Raw genomic sequence first — 25,724 nt, forward strand, 5'->3', positions numbered from 1 at the left:
GTGAATTTTGAGATTAAAACATGCACTTCCTTAGTAAAACAGCAGATGATGTACATACAGTTTTACTTTATGGTGAATAAATACCTATAATGAGTAAAACAGTATTTTAAATAAATTTGACTATAGTCTTAAACCATTGGAATTTCAAAATATTGTTTTAATGCTTTTTCTTCTTTTAACCCCCTATAGGAGTTTCAGGGGGGGAAATCAATGGATTCAGGAAGCAGCAGGAGTTTGGAGAATACCGTTAAATAGGGTCTATTCTGATTGGCTGGTTCCAAAGATAAACATAAGCAAGAAAATGTCCACTTCAGCAAACTCACCCAGCATCCTGGAAATACCACAAGAGATTAAGAAAAGCTGTGGCGACAAACAGGTGGAAACCACAGTCGACAGAATAAAAATAGCAAAGAGCATCAAAGAAAAACAAAGCAATGATTTAGAGAAACTGGCCTTTAAAAGGAAGGCAGAAGGTGAAGAAAAGCCAGCTGGAAGGAAGGAGGCAAAGATCATGGAACTTGACAGCCCATTGATCACCCTGCCTCTGCCTCACATCCCCTTAAAGAGCATCATGGATGTGGAGGTGAAGCTGGTCTATGTTGATGAAGAGGATGTGAGCTATGAGTTTGTAGAGTCCTTCACATCCACTGGGATTCAGCCAACATGCCAAGAGGCTGAAATAGTAGACCCTTTGCATGGACCTAATTTCAACTTTCTGCCTCAGATTGACAAATGGCTTCAAGTAGCCTTAAAGGACGCCAGCTTGTGCTACAGACAAAAGAAATATGCCGTGGCAGCAGGACAGTTCAGAACAGCACTGGAGGTATGGGATTAAAGATAGATTGGTGAGAGGAGGCTGTGAAATGAACAGGTGTTATTACTTGGAGCAGCTCTGATCATACTGTAATGAATAGTGATCATGGGGTGAAAGTATTGAATGACCTGAGGATTATGTGGTTTCAAGTTTACATAAAGCAAATAAGATATGCCTGCAAATTAAAATGCCTGTGTGCACTTGACATACCTCATGCATTTTCTCTGATAACAAACCTTGAATGAATGATAACATATAAAAAAGTGCAGTTGGTTTTGTAATTTATACCTATAAAAGCCATAATGTTTTAGTATAGCGGTGGTGGGTAGAATATAGATTCTCTAGACATAGGTAGTTAATAAGTATATGAATTGTCCCCTTTTGATGTAGTCTTCATGATTAAATGTAGCCATCTTTATTTTTTAGTGTGGGCTGATAATTTATACATGATACTTACTAAAAACAAAATGACACCGTTTTACTTTATTATCAAACTGCACTTTCCTTCCTAGCCTAGTGAGCTTTGTGAAGGCAGGTAAGTCAGTCAATATCCTATATAATCCTATATAATAAAAGGCTAATATGCCAAGTGTCCCCACAGGCGGGAGTTTGACCAACTGGGAGTTAGACATGCACTGACCACCAGGGGGTGGTGGTGGTAGGCAGCCGGGGGAAGGGAGACCCCAGCCAGCAGTCACTAGGGATGCTACCCGTGCACAAATTTTGTGCACTGAGCCTCTAGTGTTGTTATACAAAAAATAGTCCATGGACTAAAATGAACTTGAGAATCACCATTAAACACAAAATAGTGGTAGGAAAATTTGCTTCATCTCTTGACTCACTAATTCTATAAAAGGATCAAAGTGTATAACTAGAAGTCCCACTGGTCTAGCAATATGGGTAACTACATATTTCATTAACCACAAAAAAATATCAATGCATTATCTATATATGCCTGGTGGCCACTGGAGATACTATAAATGAGGCAAGACATGGTTTCTTTCCTTTAGTAGTCTGATGAGGGAGACAAACCAGTAAACAGTTAAGTAGAAGTGGCTTGAAGGAATAGAGACTGATCTACCATGGGACAGAGGGCATGGTCAGGAGTCAAGTGTGAGATGTTTGTGATGGAGATTTAAAGAGTAAAGTATATCCAGTCTTACTTGCAGGTTAAAGTGACTACATCTACAATGAATTATTAATGGACAATACCAGACAATGGTGCCCCTAAATATTTAAAAAGAAACTCTAAGTGCAAAAAGAGAGGCCCGAAGAGAATGAAAGGATGAGGTGGAGCACAAATAGATGCATCTGTAAATATTTCTGTCCATAAAGGGTTATCTACACAAAGAAGGGAAGAGGGATGTACTATGTATAAAGTGCCCAAATAATCAAGCTACCCACACAGCACTGAGAGCCCTCTGCTGAGAAAAGGATGTTAAAGAAAGACTTCAGAAAGACCCTTAGGCACTTCTGCTAGGGCCATTTTCAGCTGAAATATTTTTTTGTGGGGAGAACAGAGGGCATAGTTAAAGGTGCAGGCAGTCCTCGGGTTACATTGGACTCGATGTAGGTCGTTTCGTGGTTACATCGCATCTCCCATTTATTTATTTTAAAAAAAGTTCCGTCATTTTGACATATGTACCTATGTGCTTTATGTTTTTTATTATTTATTTACCACAAGTAAAAGTCAGGAATTATTATCTTTCTTTTAAATTTTTTACTATTTGACTTCATTACTGCTGTGTATGTGCTCCATGTGAGTGACGTAGATGCTTATGTAGGTGGCGAAAATCGCCTTACTTCGCGCTGTAGGAACAGATCTCCGATGTAACCTGAGGACCTACTGTATAAATAATCATTTTGTCGATGAAAAAAGAGGCATAAATAAGAAAGGATATAAACTTCCAATTAAGCCGAAGTAGACAGAAAAGCTATCTGCATTAACTGGAAGAAACTATCCAGTTTTTCCATAAAACCCGGTGTCCAAAATTGTAACATTTGAATCAGGTTTTAATGATCAAAAAACATAATTATACTAGAAAATGCTTGTGTTCTGACTCTCTCTTATGATACAGTCATTCTCTATCCCCACCCCTCATAACTCTCTCTCTCTCTGTCTCTCTCTCTCTGCCCACCCTCCACATCCCCCCCACAAAGTTTTAGGAAAGTATTGGATGCTGACACTAATTACTGATAATTAACAAAGGTAATTATTTTGAGACCTAAGCTTAGCTTAGACATCTGGTCTAGCTTTTGTCTCATTATCTTGGGAGTTAACTTTGAAATCTTACCTAGAATGTCTCTGAATAAGCTAAAGCTACTAGGAATAGAAACAATTTTTAATTTCTTTAACCCTTTCTTCTCCTGATTTTAACTTCTCCTAAGTTAAACTTCTTCAATACTGAGTGTTCTCAGGTATCACTTAATCATCTCTCTCTTTTCCTTTGGTCCCAGCATGGCTTTGAGTAAGATAGGATGTGTGACAAAGACCAAGGCATAATGATAAGAATCATACCTGAAAGATAGATGCATCAATGACTGTTTATTTGAGTATAAGTTAGGATTAGGTTTGGCTGCAAGTGACAGAAAATCCAAAATAACTGTCTACTTTAAAGCAAGAGAGAAGTTTATTTTTCTTTCACATAAATGTAGTTAGAGAAGGGCAGGTATGGTGAGATCATCAGGTTGTCAGATTATATTCTTTAAAATGTGGCTTTGACCTCATGACCTAAAATGCCAGCCCCTATTGTTGTCATTGAATCCACAGTCTAGCCCAGTGATGGCAAACCTATGACACGCGTGTCAGAGGTGACACGCGAACTCATTTTTTGGTTGATTTTTCTTTGTTAAATGGCATTTAAATATATAAAATAAATACCAAAAATATAAATCTTTGTTTTACTATGGTTGCAAATATCAAAGAATTTCTATATGTGACACAGCACCAGAGTTAAGTTAGGGTTTTTCAAAATGCTGACACGCCGAGCTCAAAAGGTTCACCATCACTGGTCTAGCCAATCAAAAGGGGGAAAAGGAAGGACAGAGGCACGTTGTGTCTCTGTTAGCACACTTCACACAAGTTGCACACACGTTTTCCATTTTTTGTTTCATTGACCCAAATGGAAGAATGTGGCCACCCAAATCTACAAGAGAGACTGAAATATATTGTCTTCATTCCAGATGCTTCTAACATTCAGGTCCTATTACTGAGGAAGAAGGGTAGAACAGATAATACTGAGAGATAACTAGCAAGTTTCCATTACAATGCTTGCTACTTGCGAGGCATTGGAAAACATACAAATGTTTGCCAAATGGGTGTTATAAAGACAGCTGGTAGGACTATACAGAAACAGAAAAGTAAAAACCAAGAAAGGCCCTGGACATTTGTAAATATTTATTAATTGACATGATAATTTCCAGTGCATCTAATAATCCCTTTAGGAATATGATGCTTATGTGTTAGTTCCCCTGTGCTCTTGACAAAATATTAACTCATTTTTATGATAATATTTTATAGTGATTAAGATGAAATGGTATGCAATGATTGAGAAGATAACAGCTTTCAAAATGCAGTCAACTTTAGTCTTTTGGGATTTCAGAACACAGGAGGCATTTATTAAATGTTCTTAATGAAACTTATTTTGCAATGTTTTCTTTTTACTGTATAAAGTTGAACCAGTTATGTAGGTAAGATTAATCCTGAGCTCTGTGACCAACTCATTAATCCTTGTTAAGTTTTATTAAAATCAGTCATTTGCTCTTGTGTTTGTATTCATTCACATCAGGAGTCACACTATCAGGGCAGAAGGTATAAGCTGAAGGTAAAAATTCATATTAAATTAAATTTTTATGCCTAGATGCTATTCGCTGTAATTTTTTAGAGGAGAAGTATCTATCAATCCCCAGAGGGAAAGTAGGGGAGGGAGGGAGTAAAGGGGAGAGATCAACCAAAGGACTTGTATGCATGCATATAAGCCAAACCAATGGACACGGACAACAGGGGGATGAGATCATGAGTGGGGGGAGGGCGGGGAGGTTGGGGTTAATGGGAAATGAGGACACATTTGTAATACCTTAACCAATAAAGAAATTTAAAAAAATAGTAGGGGCTCTCTGGCCCCATATGGTTGTATTTGCATAGTAGACAATACACATTACTTTCAATATATTGCTTAGCTGTTAATAAAAAATGCAGGAAAAAAACTAATTAATAAACAATCTAGCTTCCCTTTCATAGGAAGAAGAAGAATTATTAATAAAGACCTACAAGAAAACTTGAAAGTTTGGGAATGTACTAATCAGGTTTTTCTTGTCACTTACAGGAAAAACACTCATTATAAAAGGTTCTTCTAAGTTTGTGGCGTGCAACCTAAACAATATCATCATTTCAATCTTACTCATAGGATCTAGTAATTAAGAGGCTTCCACCTTTTGAATTAGAATTAAATCTATACACACTCTTCAAAATTCACAGCCTCAAACAATCCCATTGGTCCAGATTATCCTTTACCAAATAGAACTTTCAATTCTTATTTAATCACAAGGAACCCCTTAAAGCAGTGGTCGCTAACCAGTGGTCTGTGAAGTCCGAGAGGTTGACCACTGGTTTAAGGAAACCTTTGAAGCAGCAGTCGCCAACTGGTTGTCCATGGACCACTGATGGTCCGTGAGGTCCAAAAGGTTGGCGACCGCTGCCTTAAAGTATTAATCTTTAAAAAAATATATTTTGGTGCTTCAGTCACTGATCTGTGAAGTTAGAATAATAACTCACATTTATGGAGCTCTGTCTACAGGTCAGATGTCACTGTATTTTACATTCTGGGAATGTTTACATTTATTATTCCACTAGAGGCCCGGTGCATGGATTCATGCACCGTTGGGGTCCCTCGGCCTGGCCTGCACCCTCTCGCAGTCCAGGATCCCTTGGGGGATGTCGAACTGCCAGTTTCAGCCTTATCCCCAAAGGCCAGGCTGAGGAACCCCACCACTACATGAATCTGTGCACCGGGCCTCTAGTATGCATATAAGATCTTTGGTTAATTTCTTCCTGCTCTCCCCTCTTCCCTCTTCCCTCTGAGATTCATCAGTCTGTTCCATGTTTCCATGCCTGTGCATTGAGCGTCTGCCCCCTGATGGTCAGTGCGCATCATAGCTACCAGTCGCTTAGGCTTTTATATATATAGATTTTATTCTCACAACAAGCTTATGAGATGGGACAATTATTCTTGTGTTACTAATGAGAAAACTAAGGAAGAGACAGGTTAAGGAACTTTCTCAAGGGTCGACAGCTAGAAGCAGTAGAGCCAGGAGCTAACCAGGGTTATGTGGCTCAGAGCTCACCAGCTCAGCCACTATGCCTGTGCCACTCTAAGCCTGACTTTGTTGGAAAAACAGAATTTTGGACTGGGCCCTACCTGCAGAATCAGGATCTGCATTATAACAAGATCCCAAGTGGTCTCTGTGCACATTGCAGTTTGAGGAGCATGGCACTCTGTAATATGCCAACATGGAACAGATTTGCCCTCCAATTAAAACTTTGCAGCTGGGTCCCTCATTTAAAATGCTCTATGCCTCTCACTAATTTCTGAGGAAATAATTCCCTCTTAGGCAGTTTTTTCTATATGCATGGTTTAAAATTTTGGGATTTCAAGGACCCATAATTTTTTTTTTTTAATTTAAGGAGGAGGGCTTCTGTTGTATTTGTAGGAACATTACAAAAGTTACCATCTATTAGCGTCATTATTTCATAATAAAAATATGGAGTAATTTAAGGCCAATGAGGTAAAAAAAAAATAGAAAGAGCATATTCTCCAAAAGAAGGATTTTGTAGATTCCATTTTAATTTGATGAAAAGTTGACTAAATTGTCTTTACTTTTTATTTCCCCTTGGAGATCAGTAAGGCATCAGTCTGAGAACCAGCTTGTGGGAATCACTGTTCTAGAACACATTCCCTTTATGGTAAACGTTAGGTATCCAGGACGAGTGAACCTGCACAGAGCCTTCTTATGAGATTACTTTCCAGGGTAATGGAATTTGGTATGAGGCAGGTCCATTTTGGAGCCCATCCAAGGGGGCTTATTTGATGAAGTAGCAAAGATATCTCATTACGGGGCAGCCTCACCTATAATTGCTCTGCTGAGAATAATTCGGTAGCAAATCTCTAGGGCATGAAAATGTGGACATCCCAGAAAGCTTAATTTAAATGGATTCTAACACAGATAGTTCTTAGTGCAACATGATCAAGAAATCAAGAGCTCACCAAATTTTCTGAGTCCCTGAGCTGTCTTTTTACCCCTCTGTGGCTTTGCATGTGGATTCAGTATGCACTTCTTAAGTCCTGCTGGGCTCCCGGGCCCTTTTCTTCAGATAAGCATCACAGTACCCTTCAAAGACAGTACCCCCCTTTTACAGAAAAAGAAACTGATGCTTTAAAATGTCTTTTTTTTAAAGCAACGACTTAAAGTGCCACAGCTAGTTTGTGGCAAGGCTGAGACTAAATTGAGGTGCCCGTTCACATCTAGAATTCTTTTTTTTTTTTTTTAATATATTTTATTGATTTTTTGCAGAGAGGAAGGGAGAGAGATAGAGAGTTAGAAACATCGATGAGAGAGAAACATCGATCAGCTGCCTCCTGCACATCTCCTACTGTGGATGTGCCCGCAACCCAGGTACATGCCCCTGACCGAAATCGAACCTGGGACCTTTCAGTCCGCAGGCCGACGCTCTATCCACTGAGCCAAACCGGTTTTGGCAACACATCTAGAATTCTTACATTATTACTCTTCATACGTTAAAGTGTGTAATAATTGCATCGGAATATTGTTAAATATGCAGATTCTGGTGGGTTAGGTCTGTGATGGGAAATCAGATACCTCATTCCAAATAATCTCCCACAATATGCCCATGCTACTAGTCCAGGGATGACTCTGAGTAGCAAGAATTTGTGTCACACCACTGTTAGGTTTGAAAATGCTTATCATGGCCCCTCTAGCAAGTTAGCAGTAAGTACTTCCATGTAATACTTAGCTCACTCAGCCCTGGGTGGCCACATGGGCCCAGTGCTGTGTTGGACAGAGCACCAAATTTTGCATTAGATTATCTGTGTTTCACGTGGCTTCGACTTTAAACAACTTGCTTAACCCCTCAGAACACAATTAAGTAGGAATGATAATAACCATTGCCCAACAGCAAGGATTGCTTGTTGAAAAGTAAGATGAACTCTAAATTAATGTGCAAGTTGTCATTATACCCCATTTCTCTGTGCAGCATTATTTAGAATAAAACTTTAGCACTCTCAAGGATGTTTCCCAATTCGTTGTTTATCATCATTGTTTTAATCCATATTTGTTTTCCCCTTGGATTAATATTAAAAATGTGTCATTTTTTAGATACTTGAAATTCAATCAGAGCAAAGGGTCAAAATAATGCATTGCTTTCTACTCTATCAATTATCTAAGTCAAATACTATTTAGAACTATTAAGTGTTTTTGATAAAAAATATAAGCTTTCATTTTAATGTACAAATTGTTGTGCTAGAAATAGTTCATTTTGTCTCAGTTGTCAGGTACAAAATTAAACATTTCAGATTTTAACTTGATTGTTTCCATCTTAGTTCTATCCAGGGACATCAGAACTAGTAAGTTTTTAATGATAAACGTGATCGTTTTAATGCTGGCAAACTTACACAGCAGAAAAATACAAAATGGATGTCTCTCATAACCTCAAAAACGAAATAGTAAAATTAGATATATCCCTATAATTAAATACTAGATAAAACAAATCTCTAGAAAAACAGGATTTGCCATTATAAGAAAAAAGTATATTGATACCACTAACATTTACCAGCTGTTTCAGCCTGACAGAGAGCTGGATGCAGGGGTTCCAGACATAAATCAAACCTGGTCCCTGCCCTCAAGGAGTCAGAGATTAGAGACAAGGAATGGTGTCACTGCCTGTGTCCCAGGACTTCATTTGCATTTTCAGGTTACGTATTTTTTTCTTTTTTAATTTAGTGTGTTGGCATCATTTATATCTCAAAATATTTGTTCTGAAATGTGTCCTCTAAGTGGACATTGAAAAGGACATCTTACATATTTCACTGTGATTTCATTAACTCCAGTGACCATCATCCTGACCCCCGTGGAATCTAAAAGATTTAAGATACACAAAGGAGACTTGATTTTTGATTAAAGGAACTTATTTAACAATATTTTTCAGGCTAAGTATTATTATTTTTTAAAATATATTTTATTGATTTTTTACAGAGAAGAAGGGAGAGGGATAGAGAGTTAGAAACATCAATAAGAGAGATCAATCAGCTGCCTCCTGCACGCCCCCCACTGGGGATGTGCCCGCAAGCAAGGTACATGCCCTTGACCGGAATCGAACCCGGGACCCTTCAGTCCGCAGGCCGACGCTGTATCCACTGAGCCAAACCGGTTCGGCAAGGCTAAGTATTATTAAAAGGAGGTGGGAAATGGGAAGAATGTCTATGGTGATTCCTCAATTTGATGGGCCCTTGTTACTATTGAAGCTTTCTATCCAAAGGACTGGGATCTGACTCATCTGACTCCCATTAAGCCCTCTCCCTGTCCTGCACTTGAGCAGTCATTGATTGACACAGAAAAAAAAAGCAACAATTTTTATGTGTGCTCAGCACCCATAACATGGGGGAGGAGGAGTTGTGGGGTTGGGTGTGGGAGAATCAAAAGTCGGGGAAGAGTGGACAAGAGGGGCCACTGAAGGTTACAAGGCAGGCACTGACTATTTCAAGTACTGAGTTGCCCGTAGAGGTAAAGTGTGGGAGAGGGGTGAGTAGAAGAATTTTCAAGAAATAAGACTATACACTATAATTTGTATCACTGTACAAATGAAAGAATTACATTTTATGAAACTCATAGATTCCTGACATAATTACAGTCACCTAGGGGAAGTATTAAATTTTACTAGTATGGAAACCCAAATTTTCTCTCATAGAGTCTGATACAATTGTCTGGGGTTCAGACAATGACCATGCCTGGGGCACTGGTATTTTTAGGTTTCTAGGTCATTTTATGGAGCAGCTAACAGTTGAGAACTGCTAGCATAGAAGATGCTCATCACTTCCTTCTCTTTTAAAATCACCTACAACTGGTATTATCCCACATATGCCTTTTTAAAGAGAATTAAGAGAACGAATACCTAAACATTCTAAAGCTATTAAAAATATCAAGAAAGCCAGAAGCAGAGGTGAAATTGGAAAGGGAAGAAGTGGGGCCCTGGCTGGGTAGCTCAGTTGGTAGGAACATCGTCCCAATATGTCAAGGTTGCAGGTTCGATGCAATCAAATGCATAAATAAGAGGAACAACAAAGCATTCTCTCTCTCTCTCTCTCTCTCTCTCTCTCTCTCTCTCTCTTATTAATAAAAATGTCTTTTAAAAACAAAAGGGAAGACATGGACACAGTGTCCAAAATATTTACTTTGAAAAGAAGGGGAAAATGAAGAGTGATGGGTTTATTTTCACTTTGTAAAAGAATATGTACACTGAACATGATGATATTGGAAATGCCCATAAAGAGTAAGAATGAAAGTTATAAAATGGTGATTGGCAGTGTGAGATCTCCAGGGAGAATGAAAGTATCAGGGTCTGAAGATAGAAGGAAAGGGTTAGATTGAACACATAGGAACCTGGTCCACTGAGATAGGCAGGGAGACTTTCTATGGGTAGAGGGTAAGTTGAGAGAATCCTTAGCTTAGAATTTTTAATTGAGTTGGAAGCAGTTTAGGAATTTGAGACTTGAAACCAAAAACTGGACAGACAACAGAAAAAATTAGAGAGGACTAAATAGGATTAAGGCAGAGCCTCTCTAAGGAGAGGGACCAGGAATCTATGACAGTAACAAGCTGCAAAGTTATATGATTTTCTACAATGTGTCTCTGAGAATCCAAAAGTTTGGAATGACTCGACTTGAGGTTTTAATGAGAAGGATGAGAGTGCAAAACTACAGCGTGTCCCCCAAAAATGTATAGACACTTTAACAGCTGGTAGCTCTTAAATGAGAATGAAATGTATTTTGATAAACACTGCCTTTATACTTAATCAAAGTGTGTGTATACATTTTGGGGCACATTCTACACTGTCTTTAATGTAGAAAGAGTGGTTATAATGGTGGAATGTGGGTCTGGGCTGGGTAGGAAAGGACAGAAGAGAGTCATCAGACTGAGAGGACATGGCGCTTCAGGGAATAAAGGCTACAAGACTGAGTATAAGGAAGTGAATGAGCTGAAAGGCTAGGTTGGTCAAGAAGTAGTACTGGAGTATAAGATTTGAGATGTTAAATTTCATGGGATGTGGTTGCTAAATTAGAAAAAATTGATGAGTTACAGGGTTAAGAAAAACAGAAACGTGAGAGGCCAGGTTACTAGTGGATGACTGGCGAGTCCTGCACAGTGGATATCTGAAGTCACTCAGGACAATACTGGGGCAAAGAGCAAAGAGGACCAATGTCTAGGTGTCAACGTTTAGTGAATGTGGGGAAACCTCAGAGGTCTGGTAAATGACACAGTTAGGGTAGAATAGCTAGATGACACAGTGTTCTGCAATAACATGCTAAGGGACAGGAAGGACAAAAACCTCCGTGTGACAGAGGCTATACGAAACGTGGGCTTCTTGGAGGGTGAGCTTAAATTGAAGAATGTGGAGAGAATATACAACCTCTTGATTAACTAAATGTGGTGATTGGTTTACCAGGACAATGGGAGGGATCATGCATGATAGTGGAAGCTATGGAAGGCAGATTTCAGAGGGAAACCACAGAGCACAATGGCAATGAAATTTTGGGGATGTCTTGTTTAAAGAAGCTTTGAAACATGCTTGGGGTGACAAGTATCACTTTTCCCTCTCCTCCATCCTGACGGGTCAGTAGTCTAGCCCAGGTGAAGGTCATATGTCATCCACCTGGGCTCCGGCTTCTTGGAAAGCTCAGCAAGCCTTGGTCTGAAAGGGGAAGGAAAAGATGAAAGAGTTTTCCATACACAGCAAAAATAATTTCCTTTTTCTTGGTCACGGTGCCCCTTTTTTCTATGTATGTACAGCACTAATCAAAAAAACAGCACAGGTTGTTACAATTAAGTAAACTGGTACAATGATAAATTGATTTTAGAATACACCTATAAAGTTAGTCAGCGAGGTTGTTTGTATATTTTGGCATGTTCATTTATATTTATTGGATTTTTCTCTTGTTTTTAATATTTGAAATATTACTGAATAATTGTTTATGACTAGCCAGGAGGAAACATATCAATACATATAGTGGTAATCACATCTTTTTAATGAAAGAAACATCAGCCTAATTTACTTTGAGTGTTTAAAAATTAATTTTAAATATTGATAAATAATAATTCTCAGTGGCTTTGTTACCATACTGTGTATGTGTGTTCTTTGTGTGCTCTGTGCCTTTGGGACACTCTATTTGGGGTGTTTCCCAGAGCCAGCTTTTAGATAAGGGTGATAATTATTTGTTGCCATGCAAAGTTTTAAACACAACAAATAAGTGTTTTTATATATCAAGCAAAGTGGTGAAAAATGAAAATTAAAGAAATAATAATTATTCTCACTTGCCAGAGCCCTAATAATGTGTAAATGTCAAAAGCCAGTCACTTCGCACCAGTTAATTCTTTTGTTTTTATTTTAATCATTTTATAACTTTAAAAGTTCACTCATCAGCAGACCAAATTAAGATGCCCGAGATAGTTTAAAGTAGCCCAAGACTGATACTAATCTCAAAATAGGAATAAAAGGAATGTCCTACCATTTGTATGGGTTATGAGAACAGCAATCAAATAGCCACATAAGCAAAAGAAGTAAGTAAAATATTATGCTCTCCAACACTGGGAACATATGTCATCGCAGAGCACAGGAAGCTAGCGCTGGCACTCCGGGGCCTGCTCAGCATTTCTGGCTCCCACAGAGAGGTTTTTTTTTCACAGATACTTTAAAACTGAGTTATTGTGCGTTTCCCTCCACCGTAGTGTCATGAACACTGAGGGTGCATTCTAAAGCAGGTCCCAACTGCTAAGTGATGGATTTAGGCAGAGTTCTCAGAGGGGGCGTCCAGAGAACACGAGCTTCCACATGGGGATGTCCATTTAAGGCATCACACAGTTGCTGCCACCGCCACTTGTTAATTTAGGCTGTCAAAAGAGGGATATGAAGAAAGGAAAATGAATGCCAAGAGACTTCGCTGAAGCTAGAGGGAGGTGTAGGTGGCTATGATGGGTTTTTGACCTCAACTTAAGAGCATCCTGATGACAGTAACACGCACAGTGGAATCCTCAGCTCACTTGTCAGCTCACCCACGCACAGCGTTGACTATCACAAGTGGGAGCTGTTCTGTGCCACTCACTGCTTTTGTTTTACATATTTTAAATGTATCGCTTAGTTTTGTATAGGTAATATGTTCATACAGCTCAAAATTCAAGAGGTACAGAATGGTATGCAGTAAAAGTCTCCTTTCCACCCCAATCCTGCAGCCACCTGGTTGCCCTGTAAATGGGCAACCATTGTTTATCTTCCAAGTTGATAAATATAAGCAATATGTTAGTAATATTCTTTCTGTAACTTGATTTTTTTACATCAAAATATGTCTTAAGAGTTATTCTCTAGCAGTGTTTATCATATTTCTCCTGTTGTTTTTTATTGCATAATATTCCACTATATTAAAGATATATTCTCCATTGATGAACACTGGGGGGGGGGGGGGGGGGGGCGGGTCCAGTATTTTATTCTTAGGAATTGTGCTGTAATCCATACCTTGTATACATGTCATTTTTCAGGAATGCAAGCCTTTCCGTAAATCAAATTCTAAGAGTTTTACACATTTCAAACTTTAGTAGACATTACCAAGTTACCGACTCATCAGTCAGGCATGAGAACCTATTTTTCTTTCCCTCTCACCAAAACAGTGTATTATCAAAGTTGTTTATCTTTTCCAAAATTAAAAAAAAAAAATCAGAGCATAAGACAAATTTTCATGTATCTTATTATGAGTAAGTTGAGCATTTCCCCCTATATTTTAAGAGCCATTAACATTTACTTTTTCTGTATATTTCCATGTATATTACTTCACCCCAAGTTCCTAATGAGTTGTTGGTGTTTTTCTTAGGAGTACAGTGGTTTTAAATTCAAAACATGTTTGAAAAGTTCCTTTGGGGAAAATACTTTTTTTCTATATAATTCCGGTAAATTTCTGCAGAGTAGAAGAAAACTTTCCCTTTTAATTTGTGTTAGGTTATAAACTTGTATTAGAACCCAATTACCATACTTTAGTAGTGCCGGGCTGACCTGGGCAGCCATACCTTACAGTGTGCGGTAAATGTCTGTAAAGTGAAGTGCATGCTTATATTTTCAAGAAATTGGATGGTAGTTAAGCAATAACATTTAGAAAAAAAATTCTAATCTATAAAAATCAGAAAAACCTTTATTAGCAGTAAAGTTCTTGTACAAGAACATTATTTCTCACACATTAGGAGATTGTAAAACCTTTGGCAATTTAGGAACTATATTTGAGATTGTAACATTTTACCTTTTGCTATTGCTTTTAATGTGCCAAGTCCAGCATTGTCATTTCTCCTAGAAATCCTGAGAGGGAAAATATGGTAGAGGTTAATAGCTAGCTAAAGGTAGATTTCACCAGACTGTTCCTCTAATGATGTGTTTTATAAGTAGCATATGGTAGCATAGTTTTGTTAACTCTGGGTGATTTTTTCCTTGTGAACTTTTGTTGAAAGTTCTACATTTTGATTAGTGTCTGGTATGAACCATTGCTTTCAAGTAGGAAAATTATTTGCTCTATCCTACTACATATTTACTATAGAACAAGAAATATAGAGATTGTCCGTAAGGGCTAAGTCAACCACGATACCCAACTTAGAATTCTCTCTAACTAGTGGCAGTGATTTGAGAGAAACGCTATTTTTCTCCCATGACATCAGAAGATCAGTGCTGAACTTTGAGTATCAGTTGCCTCCAGTAATACTGTGTGTGTGTGTGTGTGTGTGTGTGTGTGCACGCGCGTGGTGTTTTTTTTGGGGGGGGGAGGTGTTTATTTATTTGTTTGTTTTTGTTCCATTATTTTTTAAATTTAAATTCTTTATTGTTTAAAATATTACATAAGTCTCCTTTTCCCCCCCATCAACCCCTCCCCGGCTACTCCCACCCACCAAGACAAGCCCCCACTGCTCCAATGTCTGTGTCCATTGGTTATGCTAATATGCTTGCATGTAAGTTCTTTGGTTGATCTCTTACCCACCCACATATAATCCCCTGCCTTCCCTCTGAGGTTGGACTGCCTGTTTGGTGTTTCTCTGTCTCTGTATCTATTTTTTCTCATTAGTTTATGTAGTTCATTATATTCCACAAATGAGTGAGATCATGTGATATTTACCTTTCTCCGGCTGGCTTATTTTGCTTAGCATAATGCTCTCTACGTCCATCCATGCTGTTATAAATGGTAGAAGATCCTTCTTTTTTATAGCAGCGTAGTATTCCACTGTGTACATGTACCAAGTTTTTTAATCTATTCATCTGCTGATGGACACTTAGGCTGTTTCCAAATATTAGCTATTGTAAATTGTGTTGCTATGAACATAGGGGTGCATATATTCTTTCTGATTGGTGTTTCTGTTTTCTTGGGATATAGTCCTAGAAGTGGGATCACTGAATCAAATGGGAGTTCCATTTTTAATTTTTTAAGGAAATTCCATATATTTTCCACAGTGGCTGCACCAGTCTGCATTCCCACCAGCAATGCATGAGGGTTCCTTTTTCTCCCCAACCTCGCCAGCAGTTATCATTTGTTGATTTGTTGATGATAGCCATTCTGACAGGTGTGAGATGGTACCTCATTGTCATTGTGATTTGCATCCCTTGGATAATTAGTGACTTTGAGCATGTTTTCATGTCTGTTGGCCTTCTTATGTCCTCTTTCGAAAAGTGTCTATTTAGGTCCTTTGCTATTTTTTTTTGACTGGGTTGTTTATCTTCCTTTTGTTAAGTTGTATGAGTTCCCTGTAAATTTTGGAGATTAAATCCTTATCAGTGATAACATTGGCAAATATGTTCTCCCATGCAGTGGGCTTTCTTGTTATTTTGTTGATGATTTCTTTTGCTGTGCAGAGCTTTTTATTTTGATGTAGTCCCACTTGTTTATTTTCTCCTTAGTTTCCATTGTCCTAGGAGCTGTATCAGTAAAGATATTGCTTCGGCATATGTCTGATATTTTGCTACCTATGGATTCTTCTAAGATTCTTATGTTTAAGTCCTTTATACATTTTGAGTTTATTTTTGTGTGTGGTGTAAGTTAGTGTTCTAGTTTCAATGTTTTGCATGTATCTGTCCAATTTTCCCAACACCATTTATTAAAAAGACTATCTTGACTCCATTGTATGCTCTTGCCTCCTTTGTCAAATATTAATCGAGCATAATGGCTTGGGTTGACTTCTGGGTTCTCTGTTCTATTCCATTGATCTATATGTCTGTTCTTGTGCCAGTACCAGGCAGTTTTGAACACAGTGGCTTTGTAATATAGCTTTATATCTGGTATTGTGATCCCACACACTTTTTCTTCTTTCTCAGGATTAATGCAGCTATTCAGGGTCTTTTTTTATTCCATATGAATTTTTGGAAAGTTTGTTCTAGGTCTGTGAAATATGCTGTTGGTATTTTAATTGGGAGTGCATTGAATCTATAGATTGCTTTGGGTAGTATGGACATTTTAATGATGTTGGTTTTACCAATTCATGAACATGGTATATTCTTTCATTTTTTTTATGTCTTCCTCTATCTCTGTCTCTTTTTTCAATGTCCTGTAGTTTTCCAAGTACAGGTCTTTTTCCTCCTAGTTAAGTTTATTCCTAGGTATCTTAATTTTTTTTTTTTTGCAATGGTAAATTGCCAGAAGCCAATTCCAGCATGACAGCAGGACTGAATCATCTGGACTGGCTGAAGGGCATTTCCCCAAACCTGAAAAGGATTCATTAACTTGATTGTTTGCTGCCAGACAGCTCAGGGCATCTTAATCTACATGTTATTGCCTCCTACTGGCCAAACACCTGAACAGCCAGAGGCAAATTCTTCCATCTGACAATGGACTTTGTATACCAAACCCTACACTTTGAAGTGTATATCTCTGCCTCGCCTTAGGACAATTTATGTTAATAAGAAGCATGGGGTCCTGAGACAAGGAGAACTTAGTTTCTTTAGCTAGGCTCCTCTGACCCCCAAATGCCTTTCAAAATTATGCTTCGTCTCTGGACTCTTTATTAAGTTACACACAGCCCCTTCTCCAGATTGCTGAACCCTTCTTAATGCTGGACCAAGAACAGTAAATGGGATGGTTTTTTTTTTAGTTTCTCTTTCTGTGAGTTCATTATTGGTGTATAAAAAAGCCATAGATTTCTGGGTGTTAATTTTGTATCCTGCTACATTGCCTTATTCATTTATTATACTGTGTGTGTTTTTTAATCTAAAATTTATTGGTAGATTACAGATACATGGGTAGATTTTACAATTCTTTTTATTCCTTGTTAATCTAGAGATAGATTAATAACTTTCATACACAGCAAAAATAGTTTTCCATCATTTTTCTGAAATCACTTTCATTCTAATACTTGGAAGCTTGCTCTTAACTCTGGTTTGCTTTGTTGCTTGTGTACTTCAGTCAGCATTTATTATGTCGTTAGTGTGTTCTAGCAATTTTCTTACTACACCTCCTCTAATTTTCACAACCACCCAAAGAAGTAGGACTATCATTATCCCCTTTTGCACATATGGAAACTATGGCTCTGGAAAGTCAAGTAATTTGCTTAAGATCACCCTACCAGTAAGTAGCAGTTAGAGCTTGAACTCAGGCTTATGTGATTCCAAACACATAGTAACTATAACCACTATGCATACAGCCTACTTAGCAGTGGAATTCTTTTTCAAATAAAATCTTACAGAGAACCATGAGTGATAGTCAAAATATTTTATAATCAACTTAGCCAAATCACTGAACAATCATAAAAAGGGCACACACTAATCTGAACAGATGCCTACAACCAATGTTTGAATATGAGCTCAATAAATTTAGAAAGAAAGCCCTGGCTGGTGAGTGGTGTAGCTCAGTTGTTTGCTACTCATCCCATGCACCAAAACACCAAAAGACAGGGCACATCCCCGGGTTGTGGGCTCAATCCCCAGTAGGGAGTGTGCAGGAAGCAGCCAAAGGATATTCTTCTCACACAGCAATGTTTCCCTCTCTCTTCCTCTCTCTATAAAAATCAATAAAAACATATTTTTAACAAGAATTTTTAAAAATTAAATTAATTAATTAATTTATAAAAATTAAATGAAGCAGTCTGAAGCTACTACAAAGACCCATGACTCACCTTATGGCCTTCCCATCACAGACTTTTAGAAAAAGCTTATTCTATCCTTACAGTTTCCACCTTACAGAAACAGAGGTTTGATATTTTTTTTAAAAAACCTCTCATAAAGCCTCATTCTTATTTGTATTATTTTATAATCTAATATGAGCTCCTGTTCTTCTTTGTATTCTTCCCGAGTAATTGGAGATAAAGATATAGATTCATTCAAATCCCTTTCAAATGTCTTTTGACTAGACCTACTTCTAATTTTTCTAGGATTGTTTCATAGGGAAATCTGTCCTTATACATTTTAACATACACCTGCTGGGAAATATGTTTTTCCTTTATGGTCATTTACTGGAGAATCACAACTATCTGTACTAATAAAAGCCTATGTGGACATCACACCCTTATGCTGTGATGCCCTCATGCTGTAACAATCCAACACCAGGAGGCTGCATGCACAGCAGGCGCACGCGGGGTGGGCAGGGACTTGATGTTGCGTGCACAGTGCAGAAGCGGGACCCCCGGCTCCGGCCTACCTCTTTGGGGCAATCCATCCAGGAGCCCTGGATGGGTGGGCGGGGCCTACCTCTTTGGGAAGATGGATCACGGGTCTCCCACACTGTGAGAGGGCACAGGCCAGGCTGGGGAACACCCTCCCTGAGTGCATGAATTTCATGCACTGGGCCTCTAGTATGCTTATAAGTTTCCATTGGCTCAAAATTACTTTCTTTTTTAAAGTGTTATATAGAGAATATAATGTCCAAAAAATGATTTGGCTTTAAACATTTATGGTTCACTTATTTAAATAATTACCAGATAAATATTGGATGTTGCTCTTACTGTGAGAAAATCAGACAAAATCTAGAGGAAAGCTTGGCAATTGTGAAAACTTGTATATTGGGGCCTCAATACCACAGTGATTGAGCTACTTAGCATTTCAATTTCTCTTTTTTCAGAAAGTACTTGTGGTAGCTACAAAGAAACATAGCTAGAATAAGAGCAAAGGAATTCAAGGCAACAAGGAAATTGAATAGAAAAGGGACAGAGAAAGTAAGATAGGGGAGAAGAAATTGAGTAAATCAGAAAGCTTGTTCTGTGCTTCCTGGTATTTTGTGCTTACAAGGAGCCAAGGTGAGCAGAGAGATGGAATTCATTTACCCAGCTCACAATGCTAATTTTAAATAATACTGATTCATGTGAAGGTAAGTCTTTTATTACTGTTGAGCTCTAAAAGACATTTGCTACATAAGAATCTCTATAAGGAGTATCAATATCTTTTGAGGTCACTGATTTGGGAATATAAATATAATTTTGGGAGCATGCTATATGTAAAAACAACGGCTCTGTTTCTGTTTCAAATACATAACTTTTGCAGGTTTTTATCTTGGAGTGCTTGCAAGGTGAATGTGATATTAATGCTTATGGTATCATCATACACATATCAATCTCTGGGAAATTTTTATTTCTTAATTCATGACATGCAGCACATTTTTATGACGTGCCTGTTCTGTGCCAGACACTGTGTTAGACTCTGAGGTTGTCATCCAAAATAGCTGTTCTCTCCCTTTATGAGGATTCAAGCTCAGAAATTAAAGTAAAATGCGGCGTGTGTTTCAGTGGAGGAAGAATAAGATGCTATGACATTTGACAGCATCTAGAGCTGTGGTTCCCAGATGGTTCATTTCATGAACCAGTACATATTTTGAAATGGGGATCAGCAGAGGTTACCAACATTTTATTAAGAAATGATCTTTAAAAGAGAAAAAAAAAGGGGGGGGGGGGAATGCTGCCTTCTAACAAACATAATTCCATTTGAAGGACATTTTGAATTTAAAATGTAGGAAGACCATAGTCTTGGAATAAAATATGGACTGTCACCAAAAAAGATAATAGACAAAGATAATTGGCAATCTTAACCCAAAATATATGTAATGTTTTAGCTGAAGAAAAATTACAACAACACCTGATCTTTATTACAATTGTAGAAAGTGCTACACAAAGTATAGTGCTATGATAGATAATAAGTAGAGGGGACTACTTCAGAGTGAACATGGAACTCTACTAGAAAAGGTAGAATATTTATAATGAGGCCCAGAGGATAAGCATAAGTCAGATGTGCAACAAGGAAAAAATAAAACTTTCCCTGTTAGAAATGTTTAACTTTCTCTCCCCTGTAGAACTGTGCTGTGGTTGCTGTAGAAAGTTACCACAGATTTAGCAGCTTAAACAACACGATTTATGATCTCAGAGTTGTACTGTACTAAAAGCAAGGTATCTGCAGGGCTGTGTTCCTTCTGGCGGCTCTGGGGTTGAATCTGTTTCCTTGCCTTTCCCAGCTTCCAGAGGCTGCCTGCATTCCTTAGCTCATGGCCCCTTTCTCCATCTTCAAATCCACAGTGTAGCATCTTTAAATCTGACTGTGACATTGACTCCTTTCCCTCCCTACTCCACATTCAAAGAACCCTTAGGATTTCGCTGAGCCCACCCAAAATAATTCAGAATAATCTCCTTATTTGAAAGGCAGCTGATTAGCCACCATGATTCCATCTGCAGCCTTAATCCTCCTTGCCATGTTACATAACTTCCTCACAGGTTCCAGGGAGTAGGATTTAGACATCTTTGGGAAGCCATTACTCTGCCTGCCACACCCTCTGCCTAATGGAGACCAGAGTATGTGCTAACCCCTTCCTTCTGAATACTGGCTCATCAAGGACTGTGAAGGCTGCGCGATATTACCTTACTTGCAAGCTAACCGGACAGCCTGCCAGAGTTCACGGATGGCAATGGAAGACATGAGACTCCTGGGTCAGAGACAAAGGACTTCATTATTCAGGGCACAGCAGCAGCATGAGCATCATCACATTTGCATCAGCTCCAAGTCCCATGGAGGTGATTCAGGTGAGGCCTGATGGATGCCTGCACATATCATAGACTGTGTTGTAGGAGAGGAGCCTCAAGCTCACTGAACCTGAATTGTTTCTGACGGTCAGTAAGCATGCCTCTCTTTTTCTCCCAGAGGGAGACACTACCTCACTCTTCCAAGGCTGTTCAATATACAAACTTCCTTGAAAAGACTACCTTGTTGGCAAGATGTGCAAAAAATGTTTGAGATCCTTGGAAAATGGTCCTCCAATATCTTTATGCTGCATCTGCATTGAGTTAGCCTGGTCTGCAGTTTCTCAAATGTAGGACTAGTTCTTTGAAAATGATTTTAAAATCAGTTTAAGTTAAAAGATTTGGTTTTCTCTTTTTAAATACCATTTTTTCCCATTTCTTTATTTGTTCAACGGAGCCTCCATTTATTTATACACTGCATTTAAATATTTCTCCAGTGCCTACTCTATTGCTAGTTATTGTCTTACTAGAGGCCCGGTGCATGAAATTCATGCACTCAGGGAGGGTGTTCCCCAGCCTGGCCTGTGCCCTCTCACAGTGTGGGAGACCCGTGATCCATCTCCCCAAAGAGGTAGGCCCCGCCCACCCATCCAGGGCTCCTGGATGGATTGCCCCAAAGAGCTAGGCCAGAGCCGGGGGTCCCGCCTCTGCGCTGTGCACACAACATCAAGTCCCTGCCCACCCCGCGTGCGCCTGCTGTGCATGCAGCCTCCTGGTGGTGGGTTGTTACAGCATGAGGGCATCACAGCGTGAAGGTGTGATGACCACATAGGCTTTTATTAGTATAGATCAGAGAATTCTATATGAAAACATGTTGACTTTTTGGCTAATTAAATAAATTACTGACGCAAAATGACAATTTGACCTCAGTTCATAATGAGGAAACAAATATTAGCAAATTTTCTAATTAGGGCCCTGATACAACAGTAATTATGAAGAAGAACCAGGTGCTCATATTCCCTTGATGTGAAATGACTTTCTGTGAAAACAGTGACTGAGAGGAGACCTTCACTAAGACGTGGGAGACAGCCAAATTCACTTCCACACATTAAATTAAACCCATTCTGAACGCAAGTAATGGTTGCAACAAGTTAAAAAAAGAAATGATTATATAAACAAGTGATTACATTAAAAGTATCAACATTTGTGAATTTACTAATGGATTTACTCACCCTTTTTCTTACATTCTCCTAAGTTAAAGCTACTGATTACATATGTTCTTAGTTTTAAGGGTAAATAAAGCTACAAGGAAAATGTTAAAGTATCTAATGATAAAAAATGAGCTAAGACAGAAGAAAGAAGAAGTAAAAAGAAATATATTCTATCTTCTATATGCAGAAGTGATGGTGGTAGATGCATATCAACAAGACATATTGTTTGAACAACTCTTTCCCCATAAGTGGTAATACATAAGGTGAGTTGTCAGTATCCTCCCATCCTCCTAAGACCAACATTATGATGTCAGAGCGAGGGAAAGGTGGCAGACATTATTCATAAAAGAGAGTTGCTCACAAGCTAACTAGATTGTATTTATACTCTATGAATTACAATCTTCCCACTCAATTTGTTATCCCATTTACAGTTCTGGAAAAAAAATTGTGGGAAAGCACTATCCCTACTTTTGCCATAACCTTGTGCTGTAATAAATTATTGCTCCTATGTTAAATTTTCAATTTAAATATATTAACAAAAGAAGCACTTACAGATTGCCAACGAGCATGACAAACTACAGCAGCTTTCCTTGATGGGTAAATGCTGCAGCAATTCAGTGGAAGGCATTTAGGAATTGCTATCAGAGACCCTGAGTTTTAAATCTTGGCTCCTCCCCATCCAATCTCCGTGAGCTCTAAGCCTCAGTTTCTTGAATGAAAATGTGTTGCTCTGTCTCTGATCTCAAGGTGGCATGATACATATCTGTGAAACCAACCTTGACTCCTACATGTAAGGTGATGGTTGTTTTTTTTAAATCTGGATTTCATCCTTTTCGTTTTATTTTTGTTCTGGAATTTTCTTTGCAGGAGCTCTTTAGCACTTGTTAACAGCAGGTTTTCTAGTGCATAGCACAGTGGAGAAACAAGAATTGTGATCCACAATTTATGACCTGTTTGGGTCAGAAGTCTCCGTGCAGGTCTCGCAATCCCAGCCAAGCCTTCGGCCCTGCTCCTCAGAGAGGGCTGCGCTGCTGGCTCCAGGAGGAGCCACACTTCTGCAATTTATTGGCACTTCCCCGCGTCCTCCTGCCTGCCTGCTGCCCAATCTCTTTCCTCTTGCTCATCATTTTCCCTTTAGTGCCTTTCTCACTCTCCATTTCAACAAGGCTTACTGTAATATACCCCTGACCACCACAGCTCCTCATCCTTGCTTTTCACATTCCCAATACAAAGGGCCACAACCATTTCTGTTTTGTTTTGTTTTGTTTTGTTTGTTTGTTAGTCCTCACCCGAGGATATGGTTTTCCATTGATTTTTAGAAAGTGTGGAAGGGAGGGAGGGAGGGAGGGAGAGAGAGAAAGAGAGAGAGAGAGAGAGAGAGAGGAGAGAGAGAGAGAGAGAGAAACATCGATGTGAAAGAGACACCTCGACTGGCTGCCTCCCATACACACCCAAGCAGGCTGAGGATAAACCTGCAACCCAGCTTGATGGAGAATTGAACCTGAGACCCTTAGGTGGACAGACCAATGCTCCAACCCTTTAGCAACACTGGCCAGGGCCACCACCATTTCCTCAGCCCCGCTCAAGCCACAGAGACTCCCCTGTCCAGTACTTCTGCTGGCTCGCTTCCTGCAGAAATGAATAGGTTTTTATCCTTGTCTTCACTGGCGGCTGTCCTTGACACAGAGGGTCATACTCTCCATCTCAGCTGTTAACTCCATGGCTTCCTCTGCCTCCCAGTTTTGTCCCAAAGCTTCTTTTAGGTACTAATTTCCTCAGCTATCCACAGGTAGCATATCAATACCTAAGCCAAGATATACTCGCAGGGACCATCCAGTGTGGCCTCCTGCCTCGCGAGGAGGAGAGACGGTGTCACATAAGTTGTGTGTTTCCACTAACTTCTAGTCACAACCTGAAGTGAATTGTTGCTTTGAAAGTAAGCTCTTCACTTATGTCCAAACTAATTCTGGTTTGAGTCTCATATTTACTCTGGAAAACTTGTCTCTGATTTGGGCATGAGATAGAGGGAATCTCAAAGTTCAAAAGTTATCTGGTCCAATTACACATCTATTTTAAAATCTATTTTAAAAATTATCTTTATTGTTGAAAGTATTACAGATGACCCTTTTTTCCCCATTGACCCCCTACACCCCACACAGGCCCCACCCAGGCCTTCACCACACTATTGTCTGTGTCCATGGGCTATTCATATATGCATATAAATTCTCTCTGGTGAATCTCTTTTTAAAATACCATCACCTCCAGTGGGTTGTGCAGCCTAAAAAGGAATTCACTTCATTACAGGTGGTCGTCCATCCCTAAACATCTCTGAATTCACTGAAGTCTGCCTTCCTGAATATTCCATCCTCTTGTTATACTCTCTCCCATTAGGATGTCACAGTAGCTTCCAGGGTGAGCTCTCACCTGTCTAGCACCATTTGTACTGCTCCAGCACCCAGCACAGGCTCCTAAAACCCAGTAGGCTCTTAAGAAACACTTATGAATGAATGAATGAATGAATGACATCTCTTCTACAGGATAGCATCTTGTATCTAAAATATTTATGAATATTTTCTCCAGGCCAGAAGTTCTTAATTCTCATAAGGAAAAGTTTAAAGTTCAATATACTATGTCTAAATTCAAAACATCAAAAAAAGATATGAGAATACATTTTATATATATAGTTATATATAATCATATAAATACAATTCACTTTATCTACTTTTCTAAATAAAGCTAGATGAAAGAATAGAGCATGAGTAAACACAAACTAATTAAAGGCAGGCATTAACTTTTAAGAAATACACTTTGGCACTAAAAATCTACTCACTATTAAGTGGTTTTATTTAGTATTATTAAATTATTTTTTATTTTTAGACAGAAGCTTTGTTACCATATAATTAAACTATTTTTAAAAGAAAAATTTGGACCACAATTCTACCAACCTTCTGCATATGTTACCATTTTTCTGTTTTTCCCCATCTTTTTCATATATAAAAATAACTTTAAGTTATTGTAAAGTATATGATATGCATTTTGTATTATACTTTTTCAATTAAAATTATATTGTGCATGGTTTTCATATTATCATTAATCTTTATTACTATAATTTCATGGGCTTAATAGTACACCATCAATTTGATATATCATAACCTTTTCCCAATTAGTACTGATTTAAATGTTTCCAGATTTTTTCTTACATAAAATGTTTTAGGAATATTACATACATGTAGATTTAATATTAAAATATTGTAAAATATTAAAAATATAGATATTTTAAATATGTTGCCACATTTCCTTCTCTCAATTAGCATTTAAAAGGATTTTTAAGTTTCCATATGTATGAATTACGCATATATGCTATTTATTTCTAGTTTTATATGTAGTGAAGGGTTGAAACCTATAATAATTTGACTTTTAATTAGAAGTAATTATCACATAGGGATACCTTAAATGACAATTTCATT

The 25,724-nt window shown here is 38.4% G+C and overlaps 1 protein-coding gene across 1 annotated transcript in view; it reads left to right on the forward strand.

The window, feature by feature from the left end:
- Positions 1 to 210: 210 nt before the first annotated feature.
- SPATA16 (spermatogenesis associated 16) overlaps positions 211 to 25,724 on the forward strand; it is a 207,340-nt gene continuing 181,826 nt past the window's right edge. The window contains 2 exon segments of the mRNA XM_070403628.1: positions 211 to 249; positions 251 to 823. Coding sequence (XP_070259729.1) covers positions 211 to 249; positions 251 to 823 — 612 coding nt within the window.

This window comes from Myotis yumanensis, unplaced genomic scaffold, assembly GCF_028538775.1.
Source record: "Myotis yumanensis isolate MYYU_CA2020_CCGP unplaced genomic scaffold, mMyoYum1.0.hap1 SCAF_2, whole genome shotgun sequence".
NCBI lineage: Eukaryota > Metazoa > Chordata > Mammalia > Chiroptera > Vespertilionidae > Myotis > Myotis yumanensis.